This window comes from Hypanus sabinus, chromosome 18 (genome assembly GCF_030144855.1).
Source record: "Hypanus sabinus isolate sHypSab1 chromosome 18, sHypSab1.hap1, whole genome shotgun sequence".
Classification (NCBI taxonomy): Eukaryota; Metazoa; Chordata; class Chondrichthyes; order Myliobatiformes; family Dasyatidae; genus Hypanus; species Hypanus sabinus.
In genome coordinates this window covers 68,238,123-68,256,867 of record NC_082723.1, presented here as the reverse complement: position 1 = coordinate 68,256,867, position 18,745 = coordinate 68,238,123, and the positions used below count along the sequence as shown (strand labels likewise).

At 48.2% G+C, this 18,745-nt stretch overlaps 1 protein-coding gene across 1 annotated transcript in view; it reads right to left on the bottom strand.

Moving 5' to 3' along the window:
- The window catches only part of noc4l (nucleolar complex associated 4 homolog), a 70,306-nt gene that overhangs the window by 27,928 nt on the left and 23,633 nt on the right, over positions 1–18,745 (bottom strand). Inside the window, exons 5-8 of the mRNA XM_059994614.1 lie at positions 8,517–8,666; positions 6,914–7,016; positions 5,183–5,217; positions 3,033–3,083 (exon numbers count right to left, since the gene is read on the bottom strand). Of these exons, the coding sequence (XP_059850597.1) occupies positions 3,033–3,083; positions 5,183–5,217; positions 6,914–7,016; positions 8,517–8,666 (339 nt within the window). The remainder of the gene's footprint in view (positions 1–3,032; positions 3,084–5,182; positions 5,218–6,913; positions 7,017–8,516; positions 8,667–18,745) is intronic.

Sequence of the window (18,745 nt, the reverse complement as noted above, 5' to 3'; positions counted from 1 at the left end):
ATTACAGCCCACTGGGGGGGGGGGAATGGATCACACACACCCACCATTACAGCCCACTGGGGGGGGGGAATGGATCACACCCACCCACCATTACAGCCCACTGGGGGGGGGAATGGATCACACACACCCACCATTACAGCCCACTGGGGGTGGAGTGGATCACACACACCCACCATTACAGCCCACTGGGGGGGGGAATGGATCACACACACCGACCATTACAGCCCACTGGGGGGGGGAATGGATCACACACACCCACCATTACAGCCCACTGGGGGGTGGAGTGGATCACACACACCCACCATTACAGCCCACTGGGGGGGGGGGTGGAATGGATCACACACACCCACCATTACAGCCCATTGGGGGGGGGGAGTGGATCACACACACCCACCATTACAGCCCACTGGGGGGGGGAATGGATCACACACACCGACCATTACAGCCCACTGGGGGGGGGTGGAATGGATCACACACACCCACCATTACAGCCCACTGGGGGTGGAGTGGATCACACACACCGACCATTACAGCCCACTGGGGGGGGGAATGGATCACACACACCCACCATTACAGCCCACTGGGGGGGGTGGAATGGATCACACACACCCACCATTACAGCCCACTGGGGGGGGGGTGTGGAATGGATCACACACACCCACCATTACAGCCCACTGGGGGGGGGAATGGATGACACACACCCACCATTACAGCCCACTGGGGGGGGGAATGGATCACACACACCCACCATTACAGCCCACTGGTAGGGGGTGGAGTGGATCACACACACCCACCTTTACAGCCCACTGGGGGGGGGAATGGATCACACCCACCCACCATTACAGCCCACTGGGGGGGGGAATGGATCACACACACCCACCATTACAGCCCACTGGGGGTGGAGTGGATCACACACACCCACCATTACAGCCCACTGGGGGGGGGGGAATGGATCACACACACCGACCGTTACAGCCCACTGGGGGGGGGAATGGATCACACACACCCACCATTACAGCCTACTGGGGGGGGAATGGATCACACACACCCACCATTACAGCCCACTGGGGGGGGAATGGATCACACACACCCACCATTACAGCCCACTGGGGGTGGAGTGGATCACACACACCCACCATTACAGCCCACTGGGGGGGGGTAATGGATCACACACACCCGCCATTACAGCCCACTGGGGGGGGGAATGGATCACACACACCCACCATTACAGCCCACTGGGGGGGGGAATGGATCACACACACCCACCATTACAGCCCAGCAGATTTCAAGTGCTATAACCAATAATGCAGAAGAACAGTAATGAGGGACATCCATTTAGAGTGGAGATGAGGAGGAATCTGTTTAGCCAGAGGGTGGGGAATCTGTGGAATTCGTAGCCACAGGCGGCTGTGGAGGTCGAGTCACTGGGTATGTTTCAAGAGGGAGTTGATGGGTTCTTGATTAGTCAGGGTGTCGAGGGTTATGGGGAGAAAGCAGGAGAATGGGGTTAATAAATCAGCCATGATGGAGTGACGGAGCAGGCTCGATGGGCCGCATGTCTTACAGGCTTATTAACCAGATCAACTATTCCAGTTAGCCCACTCCACCTCTCTGTCGATTACCCCCATCACTTCACAGTCCTCTATTACCCCCATCACAGTCCTCTATCTATTACCCCCAGCACTTCACAGTCAACACCTTAAACCACTTTGTATAAACATGGCAAATCCTTCAAATGTTGGAAATCCAAAGCAACACACACAAAACATTGCAGGAACTCAACAGGTCAGATAACATCAATGGAAATGAATGAACAGTCAACATTTCCGACCAAGAAATGGGTCTGGATAAGGTCTAATAAACTAAAAGATAAATAACACTTGTCTATATGTATTTCAGGTGGCTGTGTAGAGGTAACTCCTTCCCTCCACTAGTCTGCAGGTCACCCTTGGGCAAGGTGCTGCTCAGCTTAACCACCTCCCCCACCCCCTGATCAGGGTTGTGTGAAGCCATGGGAGCAGGTGGTGGATGGTTGTTTGAGCAGCCGGTGCAGATCACAAGTCCTGGTTGAGTGACCACCGACACCAGGCAGAAAATCTCTGAAGGGTATTGATAATGGCTGGGGTCACCCGTCTTGTAAAGATACTGCGCGCTCCTGTAGAAAAATTTGCCAAGAACAATCAGAGTCATGGATAAGACCCTGGTCACCCACGCCATACGAGGCGGCACACAACATTGGTAATTTATACATTTATGCACATTTTATTCCATATCTTTATTTTATTCTCTCATGTTAATTTTATGTAATTCTTTTTTCTTTATAATTGTGGAAGGTTATTTTTTGTTGCATGTCACACCCTGACCAACACACCTCAGCAAATTCCTAATACAAGTGAAGTATCTGGTGATCCATGTTAGACAGGATCACCTGTCTAAGACAGTTGATCCTCATTAACAAAACACTGATTCATTAAGTTGCTGTAGCCGGGGGTGGTAACAGGGTTAAGTTCCCACTTCCTGTTAAGTAGTTCCAATGGTATGAGTCCCAAATAGCCTCTGACAACCAAGTCCGGCTCCTGATCTCAGCTAAGCTGCACCAGAACTGTTTCTACTGACAGTAGGAGCAAAGGCAGGTCACTGGAGCCTCAAAACCAGTCGCTTTCGACAGATGGGGTTCATCAGCCGCGGTCGGCAGCTCATCTAGAAGGAAAACTGATCTCAAAGCTCCGCTGTCTTGTGCCTATACCCACTCATGGGGAAAGTTCAGGAGTGAACCCCGAGGGGAAAGCCCAGAGCTGCAGTCCCTGGCTTGTGTATCTGTACAGCCAGGACACAACATCCTCGGTCGACCCTGACCGACAGAGGCCTCTATTAACACACTACGCCTTGAACCTAACGTGTTAACCCCAAAAACGCACAAATGACTGCTACACTAACGTTAAAAACAAAATCTGAAAGAAATGACAGCTAAAGAAAGTAAGTTTAGCCACTGCCCTGAGCAGACAGTTTGACACCACAAAGAATAAACTTACCTTGTACTTCAGGAAGACCAACCATACTTGCTCAAATTTCTTCCTGTGCTCCTGTTGATGAGAACGTGGATATTTTTTAAAGCATTGTGCACATGTTTGAGGCTTGCTGAATAAACAAAATGAAACAACGCTGTGGAAACATGAGATGAAGAAGCTGTTTCTGAATCACTGAGTCTGGGCCTTCAGGCTCCTGTACCTCCTCGCTGATGGTAACAATGAAAAGAGGACATGCCCTGGGTGATACAGATCCTTAATGACAGACGCTTTCCTCCAATTACTTTAAAATTTTGCCCCCTCGCTTACAAACAGGAGAAAATATGCAGATGCTGGAAATCCAAGGAAAGCACACAAAATACTGGAGGGATTCAACAGGTCAGGCAGCACCTATGGAAAAAAGTACAGTCGACAATTCAGACTGTACTTTTTTTCACAGATGCTGCCTAGCCTGCTGAGTTCCTCCAGCACTTTTGTGTTGGCCCCCCCCCCCCTCATATTAGCCATTTCTGTGGTTGTACTAATCTAGGGATTATGACCATGGGATTTTGGGAAGGAGCATCCCAGGCATTATAGTAGAGTACTGCCCATATTAAACTTTATATCAAGGATTATACTCGGGTGCCCTTCCCACTTGTCTTGGGAATCATCCTAGGCCTTTTGGTTATGGGGAAAAGGCAGGAGAATGGGGTTGAGAAGGAATAATAAATAAGCCATGATCAAATGGCAGAGTAAATTCGATGGGCCAAATGGCCTATTTCTGCTCCTAGGTCTTAACGGTCTTCAGTTTGGCAGTTACGGTAGTGTTGGGACCTGGGCTCGGAGGTGGTGGTAGTGTTGGGACCTGGGCTCGGAGGTTACGGTAGCGCTGGGACCTGGGCTCGGAGGTTACGGTAGTGCTGGGACCTGGGCTCGGAGGTTACGGTAGTGTTGGGACCTGGGCTCGGAGGTTACGGTAGTGTTGGGACCTGGGCTCGGAGGTTACGGTAGTGTTGGGACCTGGGCTCGGAGGTTACGGTAGTGCTGGGACCTGGGCTCGGAGGTTACGGTAGTGCTGGGACCTGGGCTCGGAGGTTACGGTAGTGTTGGGACCTGGGCTCGGAGGTGGTGGTAGTGTTGGGACCTGGGCTCGGAGGTTACGGTAGTGTTGGGACCTGGGATCGGAGGTTATAGTAGTGTTGGGACCTGGGCTCGGAGGTTACGGTAGTGCTGGGACCTGGGCTCGGAGGTTACGGTAGTGCTGGGACCTCGGCTCGGAGGTTACGGTAGTGTTGGGACCTCAGCTCGGAGGTGGCGGTAGTGTTGGGACCTGGGCTCGGAGGTTACGGTAGTGTTGGGACCTGGGCTCGGAGGTGGCAGTAGTGTTGGGACCTGGGATCGGAGGTTATAGTAGTGTTGGGACCTGGGCTTGGAGGTTACGGTAGTGCTGGGACCTGGGCTCGGAGGTTACGGTAGTGCTGGGACCTGGGCTCGGAGGTTACGGTAGTGCTGGGACCTCGGCTCGGAGGTTACGGTAGTGTTGGGACCTGGGCTCGGAGGTTACGGTAGTGTTGGGACCTCGGCTCGGAGGGTACGGTAGTATTGGGACCTCGGCTCGGAGGTTACGGTAATGTTGGGGCCTGGAATCAGAGGTTACGGTAGTGTTGGGGCCTGGGCTCGGAGGTTACGGTAGTGTTGGGGCCTGGGCTCGGAGGTTACGGTAGTGTTGGGACCTGGGCTCGGAGGTTACGGTAGTGTTGGGACCTGGGCTCGGAGGTTACGGTAGTGTTGGGACCTGGGCTCGGAGGTTACGGTAGTGTTGGGACCTGGGCTCGGAGGTTACGGTAGTGTTGGGACCTGGGCTCGGAGGTTACGGTAGTGCTGGGACCTGGGCTCGGAGGTTACGGTAGTGTTGGGACCTGGGCTCGGAGGTTACGGTAGTGTTGGGACCTGGGCTCGGAGGTTACGGTAGTGTTGGGACCTGGGCTCGGAGGTTATGGTAGTGTTGGGACCTGGGCTCGGAGGTTATGGTAGTGCTGGGACCTCGGCTCGGAGGTTACAGTGAGTATAGTCACTACCCAACAGAAATGTGGCGAGCAGATTCCCACAACTTGTAGGTTTGTGAATTGTGTCTGAAATTCCCGTAAAGGTTGAAGGTTTAATTTTTCAAACAGTACCTCAAGCTTTGCTGCTTTGTATCGCTCGTGCTGCCCTACAAATAGAAATAATTCCGTGTTAGACAGAAGAGATTCTGCAGAGCAACACGCAGGAGAAAATCAGCAGGTCAGGCAGCATCATTAGAATTTACAGACACCAAGCATTTAGAGCACAACAATCTGATACCCGTTATGGAATCCACTGGCTTTTATAAATACTTTTTAAATCAATATTAGATGCATTAACGTAAAACTAATGTCGTAGTTTGAGCCTAACATTTTTTTGTTAAAAAACTCACATATTGTGGTTCGTCCCCACAAGTGGTTTTGCAGTTAGCCTTACTGTTTATTTCTCATTGGCTAAAGTGTCAGCACATTACCCACGTGATGTAATTGTGCAATCACTGATTGGTTTATTCTTATGTAAGGAATGTTCTCTTTGCTAGATGATAAAGGTGGTAAGATTTTTCAGAGCAGCTGCCTTCTCTTTTTAACTACGCCTCCTTTGCTTTTCAATGCTTTGCTTCTCACCTCTTCACTCACTTTGCTTATTATTCAAATGTGTGCTTGAACTTTAAACAATTGTTAAAAATTAAAACTTGGCATTCTTGCCTCTCGGAAGAAGAGAAAAATGACAGAGATCCAACACCTATTATTACAGAGAAATAAAAATCAGATTACTTTATCCGATGCAATCTCCCTGACACCAATAAGTAGACCCTGTTCAAGCACCAAACAACCCCAAGAACAGAGGGGACAAACCCTTCAGCCCAAATGAGTCAACGTCTCAGCCCAACACAGAACTGAGTCCACAACCTACTGAAGGTCTCGACAACTCATGTTCTGGATATTTTTTGTTTATTATCATTGCTTTTACTCATGTTTTTTGTATTTGCAATGTTTGTCTTTTGCACATTGGTTGTATTTCCTTATTTGTAATGTGTGGTCTTTCACTGATTCTGCTGTGTTCCTTTGTATTTACTGTGAATGCCCACAGGAAAGTGAATCTCAGGACTGTACATGGTGACATATACATACTTCAATAATACATTTACTTTGAACTTTGAGATGATACCCAAAATTAAATAAGTTATAAATGGACACACTTGTTAGCTTTCCCCTGTACCTGGGTATCAGTGAGAAAGCCAATATTTAATTAGTTACTGCCTGTCTCACTGCTGGCACTTGGGGCAGCAATGAAGGTCCTCCCTCTCTCTCTGCCCTTGGCCATCTTCTCTACTGTGCCCCAGGTGCGGCTCAGGGTCCTCATTTCTGCCTCTACAGAACAGCTGTCTTCACTCTCTGGCATTCCCTCCACTTTTCAGGGATCTAACAAAGTGTTGGCTTGATGAGGGACTTGGCTTCTATTCTCATCACATGCCCAATCCATCTCCAGTGTTCTGTGGCCATGTCCTCTTGGTGACACTGAAGGAGCAGGCCATGGTTGGAGACCTTTCTTGGTCAGAAAATACAAAGGATCTTCCAGAGGCTCGCGGTGTGGAATGATGACAGCCTGGCAAGGTCGTTCTCTGTCAATATTAAATGCTCACCCCCTAACTGCCCAAAGTGATGCTGGTGATGAACACACACACACACACACACACACACAATGCTGGAGGAACTCAGCACTGAGGGCAGCGTCTGTGGAGAGAAATGAACAGATGCTGCCGGACGCGCTGAGCTCCTCCAGCATTTTGCAGGTGATTCCCTCGTCCCCCAGTCCTTGTAACCCACCCCTGGTAACGTACTCACCTTTCTGCTTCACCAGGAAGTTTGAGAGTCCCCCCTGCTCAGTTGGCATGTGGATTGAAGACAAGAGGCTAAACACGTTCTGTTGGTAAACAGGAAGCACGGCCTACACAAGGAGGAGAGTGAAATGATTATTTAGAGACAGAGCATGGAACAGGCCCATCCAGCTCAACAAGGCTTGCCGCCCAGCAACTCACCAATTTAACCCTAGCCTCATCAGAGGATAATCTACAATGACAAATTAACCTACCAACCGGTATGTATTTAGACTGCGAGACGAACTGGAGCACTCGAAGGAAGCCCACACGCTCATGGGAAGGATGTACAAACTCGTTACAAACAACGCCACCCGAACTGTAATAGCGTTGTGGTAACCGCTACACCACTGTGGCGCCCCCCCAGTGGTCAACATGCAATGAACGGTCAATGGGTAGCAAATCAGAACAGAGCGAGGTGAGCAGTGTGAAAACTTGGCAACATTCTCAACATGCTTGAGGTAGATAAAGGTAACCTTTATTTCTCACAAGCACATTGAAACATCAAAACATGCAGTGAAATGCGTCGTTTGCAGCAAAGACATCTCCCGGTCAAGATAGCGGACATGAACAACCCTACCTCAGGCAACATCTTCCAGATGGTCCACAAACCGTTTCTTTTACTTCTTTTACATCTTCTCTTCCTTTTCAATGTGGTTCTACTACAGTTTGATGGTGTGTTTTCGGACTGATTAAGCAATCTGGCGCTTAATCTGAAGGTTGAAACATTGAGACGAGCGCGGAAGGCAAGCGACTATTCAGACACTCACCCAAGAGAAGGTCACTGCGTCTGAATGATCTCTCTCTCGATGCTGTCAGGGGATGGTACCCAAGTTCTGGGTCTGTGATTTCTCGTTTGGACTGTAGCTCGATTGGACTCTTTCAATTGTGTGTTTTTCCTCGTTCTTTCTTGTTGCTATTTGCACGATTTTTTGATTTTTTTTTCTGCGCTTGGGGCGGGGGGGGGGGGGGGGGGGGTGGGGTGTTGATGATTTTCGTTGATGGGTTCCAAACTCTTCTTTGATTCATGACTGGAGAAGGTGAATCTCAGAGTTGCATATTCCATTCATATTTTGATAATCAATGATCTTTGAATCTTTGACCAATAAAGTCTGAGCATGTGCTGGGGGCAAACTACAAGTGGCACAGTGCTTCCGGTGCCAATATAGCATGCCAGCAAGTCAGGCTACATCTATCTGTCTGCCTGTAACATTGCTGACATTTCGGGCAGCAATGAAGGTCCTCCAACTCCAGCAGCGTTCAAAGCTTCCTTCATCATGTCAGTAGCTTTCGTTGGTGACCCTGCCAACAGCCAAAGCACAAAGCCCTGACTCCAGCCAACAAACTCTCCGTGACACCGAGGCACGCAAGCCTCCAAACCATAACGAGGTTGCGGTCCTCTTAGAGGAGGCTACATCCAGACAGGGTCATAAAGAGGAAGGGAGAGTAAGAAGGTGGGTGGGGGGGGGAAGGGAGGAGTATAAGCTTTGCCAATGATGGAGGACGGCAAGGAGTGGGAAGCTGGGAGGGGGCAGCTGGAAGAGCTGAAGGTGCTGCATTGGAAAACTTACCCACTTGGCCTTGCGAATGACCTTTGGTATGTTATCAGCGGTGGCGGCCAGAGTGTAGTAGCGGACATCAGCGTGCTTCAGGTAGGTCTGATAACAGGAGATCAGGGACGATGCCTCTCTCTCCACGGAAAGCAAGTGCTTCACAAGGGACTGCAAGGTACAAAAAAGTCACAAAAGTTGCAGGCAAAACCTGAAGACCGAAATGACTGAATCATAATCCAACACCTTTCATTTCTATAGTGCCTGCTACATAAAACCAGAAGATATAGGGGTAGAATTAGGCTATTCGGTCCATCAAATCTGCTCCACAAATCATGGCTGATTTATTATCCCTCTCATCACCTTTCTCCTGCCTTATCCCCATAACATTTGACATCCAGACCAATCAAGAACCTAGCAACCTTTGCTTTAAATATACCCAATGACTTGGCCTCCACAGCTGTCTGAGGCAATGAACTCCACAGATTCACCACCCTCTGGCTAAAGGAATTCCTCCTCATCTCTGATCTAAAGGAACATCCTTCTACACTGAGGCTGTGCCTTCTGATCCTAGGCTCTTCCACTAGTGGAAACACCCTCTCCATGTCCACTCTATCTACTTCAATTTCGGTAGGTTTCCAAAAGACACAGGTGCAGATTGTGGCCATTCAGCCCAGATATGCTGGCTGATTTACTATCCTCCTCAGCCTCATTCAATGAGACTTTCGTTCATTCTTCTACACTCTCAGCGGGTTACATGGGAAGATATTCCTTAGTGCTTCACAAAGACAAGAGAGACAACCGTCCCACTCACTGCCAAGACTAATAGAGCTCTGACAGAACACAGAACATTACAACACAGCACAGGCCCTTCAGCCCACAATGCTGACACCTTAACCTAATCTAATATCAACTAAAGCCTTCCCTCCTACATTGCCCTCCACTTTTCTGTCATCTTTGTGTTTATCTCATTTGTTTATTATGTGCTGTGTTGCATGACATCGGTGACCATGGTCTTATCGATGACAATGATTGTTCTTGGCAAATTTTTCGACAGAAGTGGGCAGTGTCTTTACAAGACAGGTGACCCCAGTCATTATCAATATTCTTTCAGAGATTGTCTGCCTGGCGTCAGTGGTTACGTAACCAGGACTTGTGATACACACCGGCTGCTCACACAACCATCCACCAGCTGCTCCCAAGGGTTCACGTGATCCTGATCCGGGGGGGGGATTAAGGTGTACACCTTGCCCAAGGGTGACCTGCAGGCGAGTGGAGGGAGGGTGCACTTACACCTCTTTTGGTAGAGATGCATCTCCACCCAGACGTGCTACAGTGCCTAACTAAGTCTCTAAAATGTCCCTAATGTATGCACCTCTGCCACCATCCCTGGCAGGGCATTGCACGCACCCACGTAAATAACTTTCCTACACATACTCCACCTCCATACTTCCCTTCAAACAGCTTAACATTACGCCTCTGCCATATTAGTCATTTCTGCCCTGGGAAAGTGTCTCTGGCTATCCACTCGATTGGCGCCCCTTATCATCTTGCACACCTCCCAGACACCTCTCGTCCTCCTCCGCTCCAGAGAACATTCTTTGCTCGCCGTAAGATACACTCTCTAACCCAGGCAGCATCCTGGTTTCATTTTTGCAAGAACTTCCATTGATGTGGCATTTTAATGCAGCAATTTCACAGAAGCCTTTGTAAGCAAATCCTACCACACGAGTTCAAAGACAAATTAATTATCTGAGTACATTATGTGTCACCATATACAAGCCGGCGTTTCATTGTTCTGCAGGGATTCTCAGTTAATAAATAGTGACTATAAAGATCAATGAAAGATCAACCAGAGTGCAGAGGACAACAAACTGTGCAAATGCAAATATAAATAAACAGCAGTAAATAACAGTGTAGTTATCACCTTTTGTTCAAGAGCCTGATGGCTGAGGGGTAGTAACTGTCCCTGAACCTGGTGGTGCGAGTCCTGAGGCTCTTGTACTTTTTACCAGATGACAGCAGCGAGAAGAGAGCACATCCTGGGTGGTGGGATCTCTGGTGATAGACTGCTTTCCTGCAACAGCATTTCACGTAGATGCACTCACTGATTGGGGGGGCTCTACCCGTGAAGTGCCAGGCCGAATCCAAATCCACTACCTTCTGTAGGATTTTTCATTCAAAGGCATTGGTGTTCCCATGCCAGGCTGCGATGCCTCCAGTCAGCACACTCTCCACCACGTATCTATAGAAGTTTGTCAAACTTTCTGATGACATGGGTAATACCTCTAAGGTTTTACTCAAAGAGATGGGGCACCCAGGAGAAGGGAGAGACAGAGAAGTTTCAGGAGGAAACTGAGGAGCTTCAGGCTCGAGAAGTTGAAGGCACAGCTACCTTGCGTGGGGCAGTGGACATCGGGTTGTGCAAAAGGTCAGAGCTAGAGGGTTACAGGTAGAGGGCTGAGAGCTGGAGGTGCCTACTGAGACAGACAGACTGATTAGCTTTGACGCATTGAGTTCAAAAGTCAGGCGGTTATGTTGCAATTTTGTAAAACTCTGGTTAGGCCACGTCTGGACTTTGTCCAGCAATTCAGGTTGTCCCAGTAAGGGATGAACGCTGAGGCTTTGGTGAGGATGCAGAAGAGGTTTACCAGGATGCCGCCTGATCTAGCAAGCACGTGCTATCACGGAAGGCTGGATAAACTTGGGTTGTTTTCTCCGGAGCGTCGGAGGCTGAGGAGGGATCTGATTAAGGTTTACAAGATTATGAGAGGCACAGATGGGATGGACAGAGAGTATCTGTTTCCGAGGGGTGAAATGTCCAATACCAGAGGGCATGCATTGAAGGTGACAAGGGGGATGTGAAAGGTAAGTTTTTTTTCACTCAATGTGTCCTGGGTGCCTGGTGTGGTGGCAGAGGCAAATCCAATAGAGGGTTTTAAGAGACGTTTGGATAGGCAGATGGATGTGAGGAAGATGGAGGGATATGGACATGGTGTAGGTAGGAGGGATTAGTGTCTGGGGTTTGGCACAACACTGTGAGACAAACGCCCTGTCCCTGTGCTGCACTGTTCTACGTTCGATGAGTAAGGACAAGTGTCTCTGAAGTCACTGCCCGGAAAGATTGACGCGTAGTGTCATGCATCCTCAGTCTGCTGCTCTTTACTAGAATACGTGAACAAGCATGACGCCCGAGACGAAACGCAATTCATCACTTCTGTAACCTCAACCTCCCCTCACTCGTAAATTTAGGTCAGGTCTCTCAAAGAGGCAAGCAAACCAAAAACAACAAGGTTTAACCCTGGAAGCCTCCACCCTGATCACCCCAACCACTGAAGCCATCCGGCACACAGCTCAACAGAAAACACCAATTTCTAGGTTTGAAGTTTCCGCCCACAGCTGAGCAACGGACTGAATGTATATCTTTCTTTATAGAAACTTCAGCGTCAATTGCTTAAAAAGGTACTGCCGGACGCTTGAGCCACATCTATTCAGCACTATGGGGGCCTCATCCAAATCTCAACGTGCTCCATCAGCAGGGCAAAGGAGATGGTTATTGACTTCAGGAGAACTGTTTACATCAACAGCACAGCAGTTTCAAACTCCTGGGAGTGCACATCACACACGATATCTCATGGTCCCAGAAGACATCCTACTTTGAGAGGGCTGAAGAGATCTGGACTTTGCACAGCCATGCTAATGTCATTCTAGAGATATGCAGTAGAGAGCTGCATCCCTGTATGGTATGGAGCTTGTACTGTGGCACATAGGAAAGCCCCACAATAGGAAGTCAAGCCTGCCCTATGCACCACCAGCACCAGCCTACCCACCGTAAAGGACATACAGCACTGTGCGCAAGTCTCAGGCACCCCAGATTATATTTTTTCCCTGCTTTCAGATGGAATGGCCTCCACAGTGCCCCGATTTCAATATCATCGAGGCTGTTTGTGGCTACCTGGAGAGACAGAAGCAAGCAAGACAGTCAACCTGCAGCAAGTCCTCCAAGATGCCCGGAACAACCTGCCAGCAGATTTTCTTATAAAACTGCACGACAGTGTTTGCAAGAGATTTGAGACAGTTTTACAGGCACAGGGTGGTCACACCAAATTTTGATCTGATTTAGTATCTTTACTGTTTGATCTCTATTTTTAATTTTTATACATTTCGAAACTTTTCATTTCATTATTGTTAAAAGCATCTTCACTTTACAGATTTTTTAACAGGTGCCTAAGACTTCTGCACAGTATTGTATTACAGAAAGGGCCCATAACATCATGAAGGATCCCACCCACCCTGCTCATGGACTGTTTGTCCCACTCCCATCAGGGAGGAGGCTACGTAGCATCCACACCAGGACCACCAGACTCAAAAACAGTTACTTTCCCCAAGCAGTAAGGCTGATCAACACCTCCACCACAACTCTATTCCTTCCGGTCAGTCACCTTATTTACTGAGATACTTGTCGGAATAGGCCCTCCCAGCCCTTTGAGCCACACCCCCCAGCAAACCCCGACTTAACCCGCGCTTAATCACAGGACAATTTACAATGACCAATTAGCCCACTAACCAGTACATCTTCGGACTGTGGGAGGAAACCGGAGCACCCGGAGGAAACCCACATGGTCAAGGGGAGAACGTACAAACTTCATACAGGCACCAGCGGGAATTGAATCTGGGTTGCTGGGACTGCAAATCGCTGTGTTAACCACTATGTTACCATCCCACCTAGTCTATGTACGGCCTACTGTCGCTTTATGGTGATACAAACTATCTCTGCATATAAGCTATCTTTACATATTTATTGTGTTGTTTTATTATTTGTTCTTGGCATCTTATTGTGTTTAATTTTGTATTTCATTCTTTAAACTTGGATACTGGAAATGACATTAAACAATTTTCAATTTGAACACTCCCAGTGATCATGTAAACATCAGCACATGCCTAGTAACCCTCACAAAACTCTGGTGCAATTTTTAAATCTGTCTTGTAAATACTCACACTGGCTGGTGCCCTCTGTAAATATTAACACTGTGAACTCTTGTCAAAACTGACACACTCCCAGGATTGGCTGTGAATATCAAATACACTCCTGAATAATTCCCACAAAATAACGGCACGATCGATAACAAACAACCTGCAGTTGCTGGAAATCCAAAGCAACACACACAAAATGCTGGAGGAACTCAGCAGGCCAGGCAACTTCTATGAAAAGAGTACAGTCGATGTTTCAGGACGAAGCCCTTAATCAGGACTGGTCTCGGCCCAAAACATCGACTGTTTTCCATAGATGCTGCCTGGCCTGCTGAGTTCCTCCAGCACTGTGTGTGGCACTTCCAATAATTTCCATTTGTAAAGCAGCATGGACGGCGGGTTCCAGCTCTTCGGATCTCGCCCAGCGGCCTGGGTTTCAGGATCACTCGGAGTCGTTTGGAAGACCTGTGGTCGACCTGACTCTTTGCCAAGTGAAGCTTCGTGGGAGATTGGAAACTTGGGACAGCAGGTGCGGCTGCTGGAGGCGTCTGTCCCTCTCAGAGAGAGTCTGCTGATTCTCACGTCAGGGAAACTCAGTCATGTTGCAGACTGTAACATTGGAACAGCGAGAGAGAAGGTCATTAGCTCACTGTGGCAGGAGCAATACCTCTCCCTCCCTCCTTTGTCAGGAAGAGAGAGGGCCTGTTCAGATGTCAAGGTGTGAAAATCCTATCACATTTTAGGTCATATTTATGCAGGAATATTGAAAATTCTATAGGGTTCACGTGTGTGTGTGTGTGTGTGTGTGTGTGTGTGTGTGTGTGTGTGTGTGTGTGAGTGAGTGTATGTGTGTGTGAGTGTGTGTGTCTGTGTGTATGTGTGTGTGTGCCTGTGTGTCAGTGTGTGTGCCTGTGCGTGCGTGTGTGTGTGTGTGTGTGTGTGTGTGTGTGTATGTATGTGTGTGTGAGTGTGTGTGTGTGTGAGTGTGTGTGTCAGTGTGTGTGTGCGCCTGTGTGTGTGTGTGTGTGTGCGCCTGTATGTGTGTGTGTGTGCGCCTGTGTGTGTGTGTGTGTGTGCGCCTGTGTGTGTGCCTGTGCCTGTGTGTGTGTGTGTGTGTGTGTGTGTGTGTGTGTGTGTGCCTGTGCGTGTGTGTGTGTGTGTGTGTCTGTGCCTGTGCGTGTGTGTGTGTGTGTGTACTGCTGCAGCAAAATAACTTCATTACATACATTGGTGATATCAAACCTGACTTTGATTCTGATACAGAGAAGCAGGACCTTTGGTATAAATGAGCATCAAGATAGGGACAACATGGTGGGCCGAATGGCCTGTCCCATGCTGTACTGTTTTATGTAGGTACTGCATCCAGGTGTCCACAGTTGGACCCTGCCCGTCAGCTTCGAAAGGGCTCCTCCTTATCTAGGAAAGGATGTGCTGACTCTGGAGAGGGGGCCAAAGGTTCATGAAAGTGGTTCCAGGATTGAAAGACTTGCCACATGAGAAGCCTTTGATGGCTCTAGGCCTTCACTCACTGGAATCCAGAAGTATGAGGGGTAATGTTGAAAGCACTTGAAAGAGTGGATGTGGAGAGGATGTTTCCTATAGTGGGGGTGTCTAGAACCAGAGGACACAGATAGAGTGGATGTGGAGAGGATGTTTCCTATAGTGGGGGAGTCTAGAACCAGAGGGCACAGATAGAGTGGATGTGGAGAGGATGTTTCCTATAGTGGGGGAGTCTAGAACCAGAGGGCACAGATAGAGTGGATGTGGAGAGGATGTTTCCTATAGTGGGGGAGTCTAGAACCAGAGGGCACAGATAGAGTGGATGTGGAGAGGATGTTTCCTATAGTGGGGGAGTCTAGAACCAGAGGGCACAGATAGAGTGGATGTGGAGAGGATGTTTCCTATAGTGGGGGAGTCTAGAACCAGAGGGCACAGATAGAGTGGATGTGGAGAGGATGTTTCCTATGGTGGGGGAGTCTAGAACCAGAGGGCACAGATAGAGTGGATGTGGAGAGGATGTTTCCTATAGTGGGGGAGTCTAGAACCAGAGGGCACAGATAGAGTGGATGTGGAGAGGATGTTTCCTATGGTGGGGGAGTCTAGAACCAGAGGGCACAGATAGAGTGGATGTGGAGAGGATGTTTCCTATAGTGGGGGAGTCTAGAACCAGAGGGCACAGATAGAGTGGATGTGGAGAGGATGTTTCCTATAGTGGGGGAGTCTAGAACCAGAGGGCACAGATAGAGTGGATGTGGAGAGGATGTTTCCTATGGTGGGGGAGTCTAGAACCAGAGGGCACAGATAGAGTGGATGTGGAGAGGATGTTTCCTATAGTGGGGGAGTCTAGAACCAGAGGGCACAGATAGAGTGGATGTGGAGAGGATGTTTCCTATGGTGGGGGAGTCTAGAACCAGAGGACACCCATAGAGTGGATGTGGAGAGGATGTTTCCTATAGTGGGGGAGTCTAGAACCAGAGGGCACAGATAGAGTGGATGTGGAGAGGATGTTTCCTATGGTGGGGGAGTCTAGGACCCAAGGACACAGAGTGGAATGGGAGAGGATGTTTCCTATAGTGGGGGAGTCTAGGACCAGAGGACACAGATAGAGTGGATGTGGAGAGGATGTTTCCTATAGTGGGGGAGTCTAGGACCAGAGGACACAGATAGAGTGGATGTGGAGAGGATGTTTCCTATAGTGGGGGAGTCTAGGACCAGAGGACACAGATAGAGTGGATGTGGAGAGGATGTTTCCTATAGTGGGAGAGTCTGGGACCAGAGGACACAGATAGAGTGGATGTGGAGAGGATGTTTCCTATAGTGGGGGAGTCTAGGACCAGAGGACACAGATAGAGTGGATGTGGAGAGGATGTTTCCTATAGTGGGGGAGTCTAGGACCAGAGGACACAGATAGAGTGGATGTGGAGAGGATGTTTCCTATAGTGGGGGAATCTAGGACCAGAGGACACAGATAGAGTGGATGTGGGGAGGATGTTTCCTATGGTGGGGGAGTTTAGGACCCAAGGACACAGCCTCAGAATAGGAGGATGTCCATATAGAATGGTGATGAGGAGGCATTTCTTTAGCCAGAGTGGAGAATCTGTGAAACTCATTGCCACAAGTGGCTGGGGAGGTATATTTAAGTCAGAGGTTGATATATTCCTGATTAGTCAGAGGCATGAAGGGATACAGAGGGAAAGCAGGAGAGAGAGAAATGGATCAGCCAACAATGAAACGGTGGAGCAGACTCAATGGGCCAGTTGGTCTAATTCTGCTCCTATGCCTTAAGGTTTTCTGGTCTCCTTGTACACGATTGCTCTAACTTTTCACTAAGAGACTAGAATTCTAATCCCATCAAGGAAGATGCAGAGTTTCAGTTGAGCTAGTAATCTAGAATTTCAGAAGGCGGCAATGGCAAACCACTCCTGTGGGAAAATTTGCCACGAACAATCGGGGTCATGAAAAGAGTAACAGTGTGAAGGGGGTCTTCCTCACAGGCAATAATCCCTCACTCGGTAGACAGAATAAAGACAGATGGAAGGCCAGTATCACCCACACCATACCACACTGCAATCAACGATGATGACAAATCTAGAATTATAATTATTAGTTTATGTAACAATGCTCACAAAGATATTGGTCTGTTATTTAAAAAAAAATACCCAATCGGATTGTTTGTAGAAGAAGTTCTGGACTTGACCACACAATCCACCTCAGTACGACTTCACACCTTATTGTCTGGCTACACTACGCTTTCTCTGTAACACTTTATTCTGCATTCTCACAGAGTCACAGAGAAGCACAGTCGGGCTCCACATGCGCGGATTCAACCCATCGCAGATTGGGAAAACCCGGAAGTTCTCTCTCCAGCACTTGTTGTTTGAGCATGGACAGACTTTTTTCCTTGTCATTATTCCCTAAACAACACAGTATAACAACTATTTTACAGAGCATTTACATTGTATTAGGTGCTATAGGTGCTATAGGTGCTATAAATCTAGAGATGATTTAAAATGTACGGGAGGATGAGCCTAGGTTACCACAGATCGGGAATCGTGAAAAAAAACCCAGAAGCTCTCTAAGTCGTAACAGGTACATCCGGTATTATTTAGCATCAGTTAGTCAAACGTTTGTCTTAGTATATAGTACATATTTTACCTTTCTGTGCATATAAAACATTTAAGAAACATAAGTATTTCAATAATTAAACCACTGCGTTGCTGAGTAATAATTGTAGTTTTCATTGGGGCAGGGCCTTCACATGCTCCGTTATTCTCACTTCATCCTTTAAAATTGTTCCTATTGTTGACTAGCTGTAGCCTAACGCTTTTCCAAATACCGATGGCGTTTCACCTTTATCCGATCGCTTTATTATTTCCACTTTATTTTCAAACATGATTGTTTTCCATCAATGGAACAGAAACACTGTGGGTGGCAGGTCCCGAGTTTCGCCAGGTCCTAAAGTCCACCGCACTGAGACAGGTTAAATAAGGCCCGGAGCTCCGCTGGGTCCTAAAGTCCACCGACTTGAGCATCCACATTTTCTGGTATCCACAGGGGGTCACGGAACCAATTCCCCGTGGCTAAGTAGGGCCGATTGTACAGTACAGAAACAGTCTGTGCTGAACCACTCAAACTGCCTACTCCCATCAATCTGCACTGGGACTATAGCCCTCCATACCCATTCCCATCCAAGTACCTTTCCAAACTTCTTGTCAATGTTGAAATCAAACCCATGTTCACCACTTGCAGCTCGCTCTACACTCCCACCACTCTCTGAGTGAGGAAGTTTCCCCTCACGTTCCCCTTAAACTTTTCACCTTTCACCCTTAACCCATAATCTCTGGTTGTAGTCTACCCAACCTCAGTAGAAAAAGCTAGCTATCTAAACACATCACAATTTCGTATACCTCTATCAAATCTCGCCTCAATCTTCTAAGTTCCAAAGAATAACGTTATTGTTTTACCACAATGATCTGATCTGCATGAACAGTGTACAAAAGCCAGCTTTTCACCATATCTCAGTGCAATGGGTCAACAATAAGCCAATCCCAATCCATCATCCTCAACCTGGGTCGACATTGTGGCTCCAGCCTCATCAATGTCGTCATGTTAAAATGAAACTAATCCAAGGTAATTAAGGGTGGGCAATAAATACTGGCTGATTCAGTGATGCCCATATCCTCCAAAGATGGGCCTTGGACCATCAATGTAACAAGTTCAGAGCAGATGACAGGTGTGAATGGCCCACTCCAGTTTCATCACAGCCTGGTATGGAAACA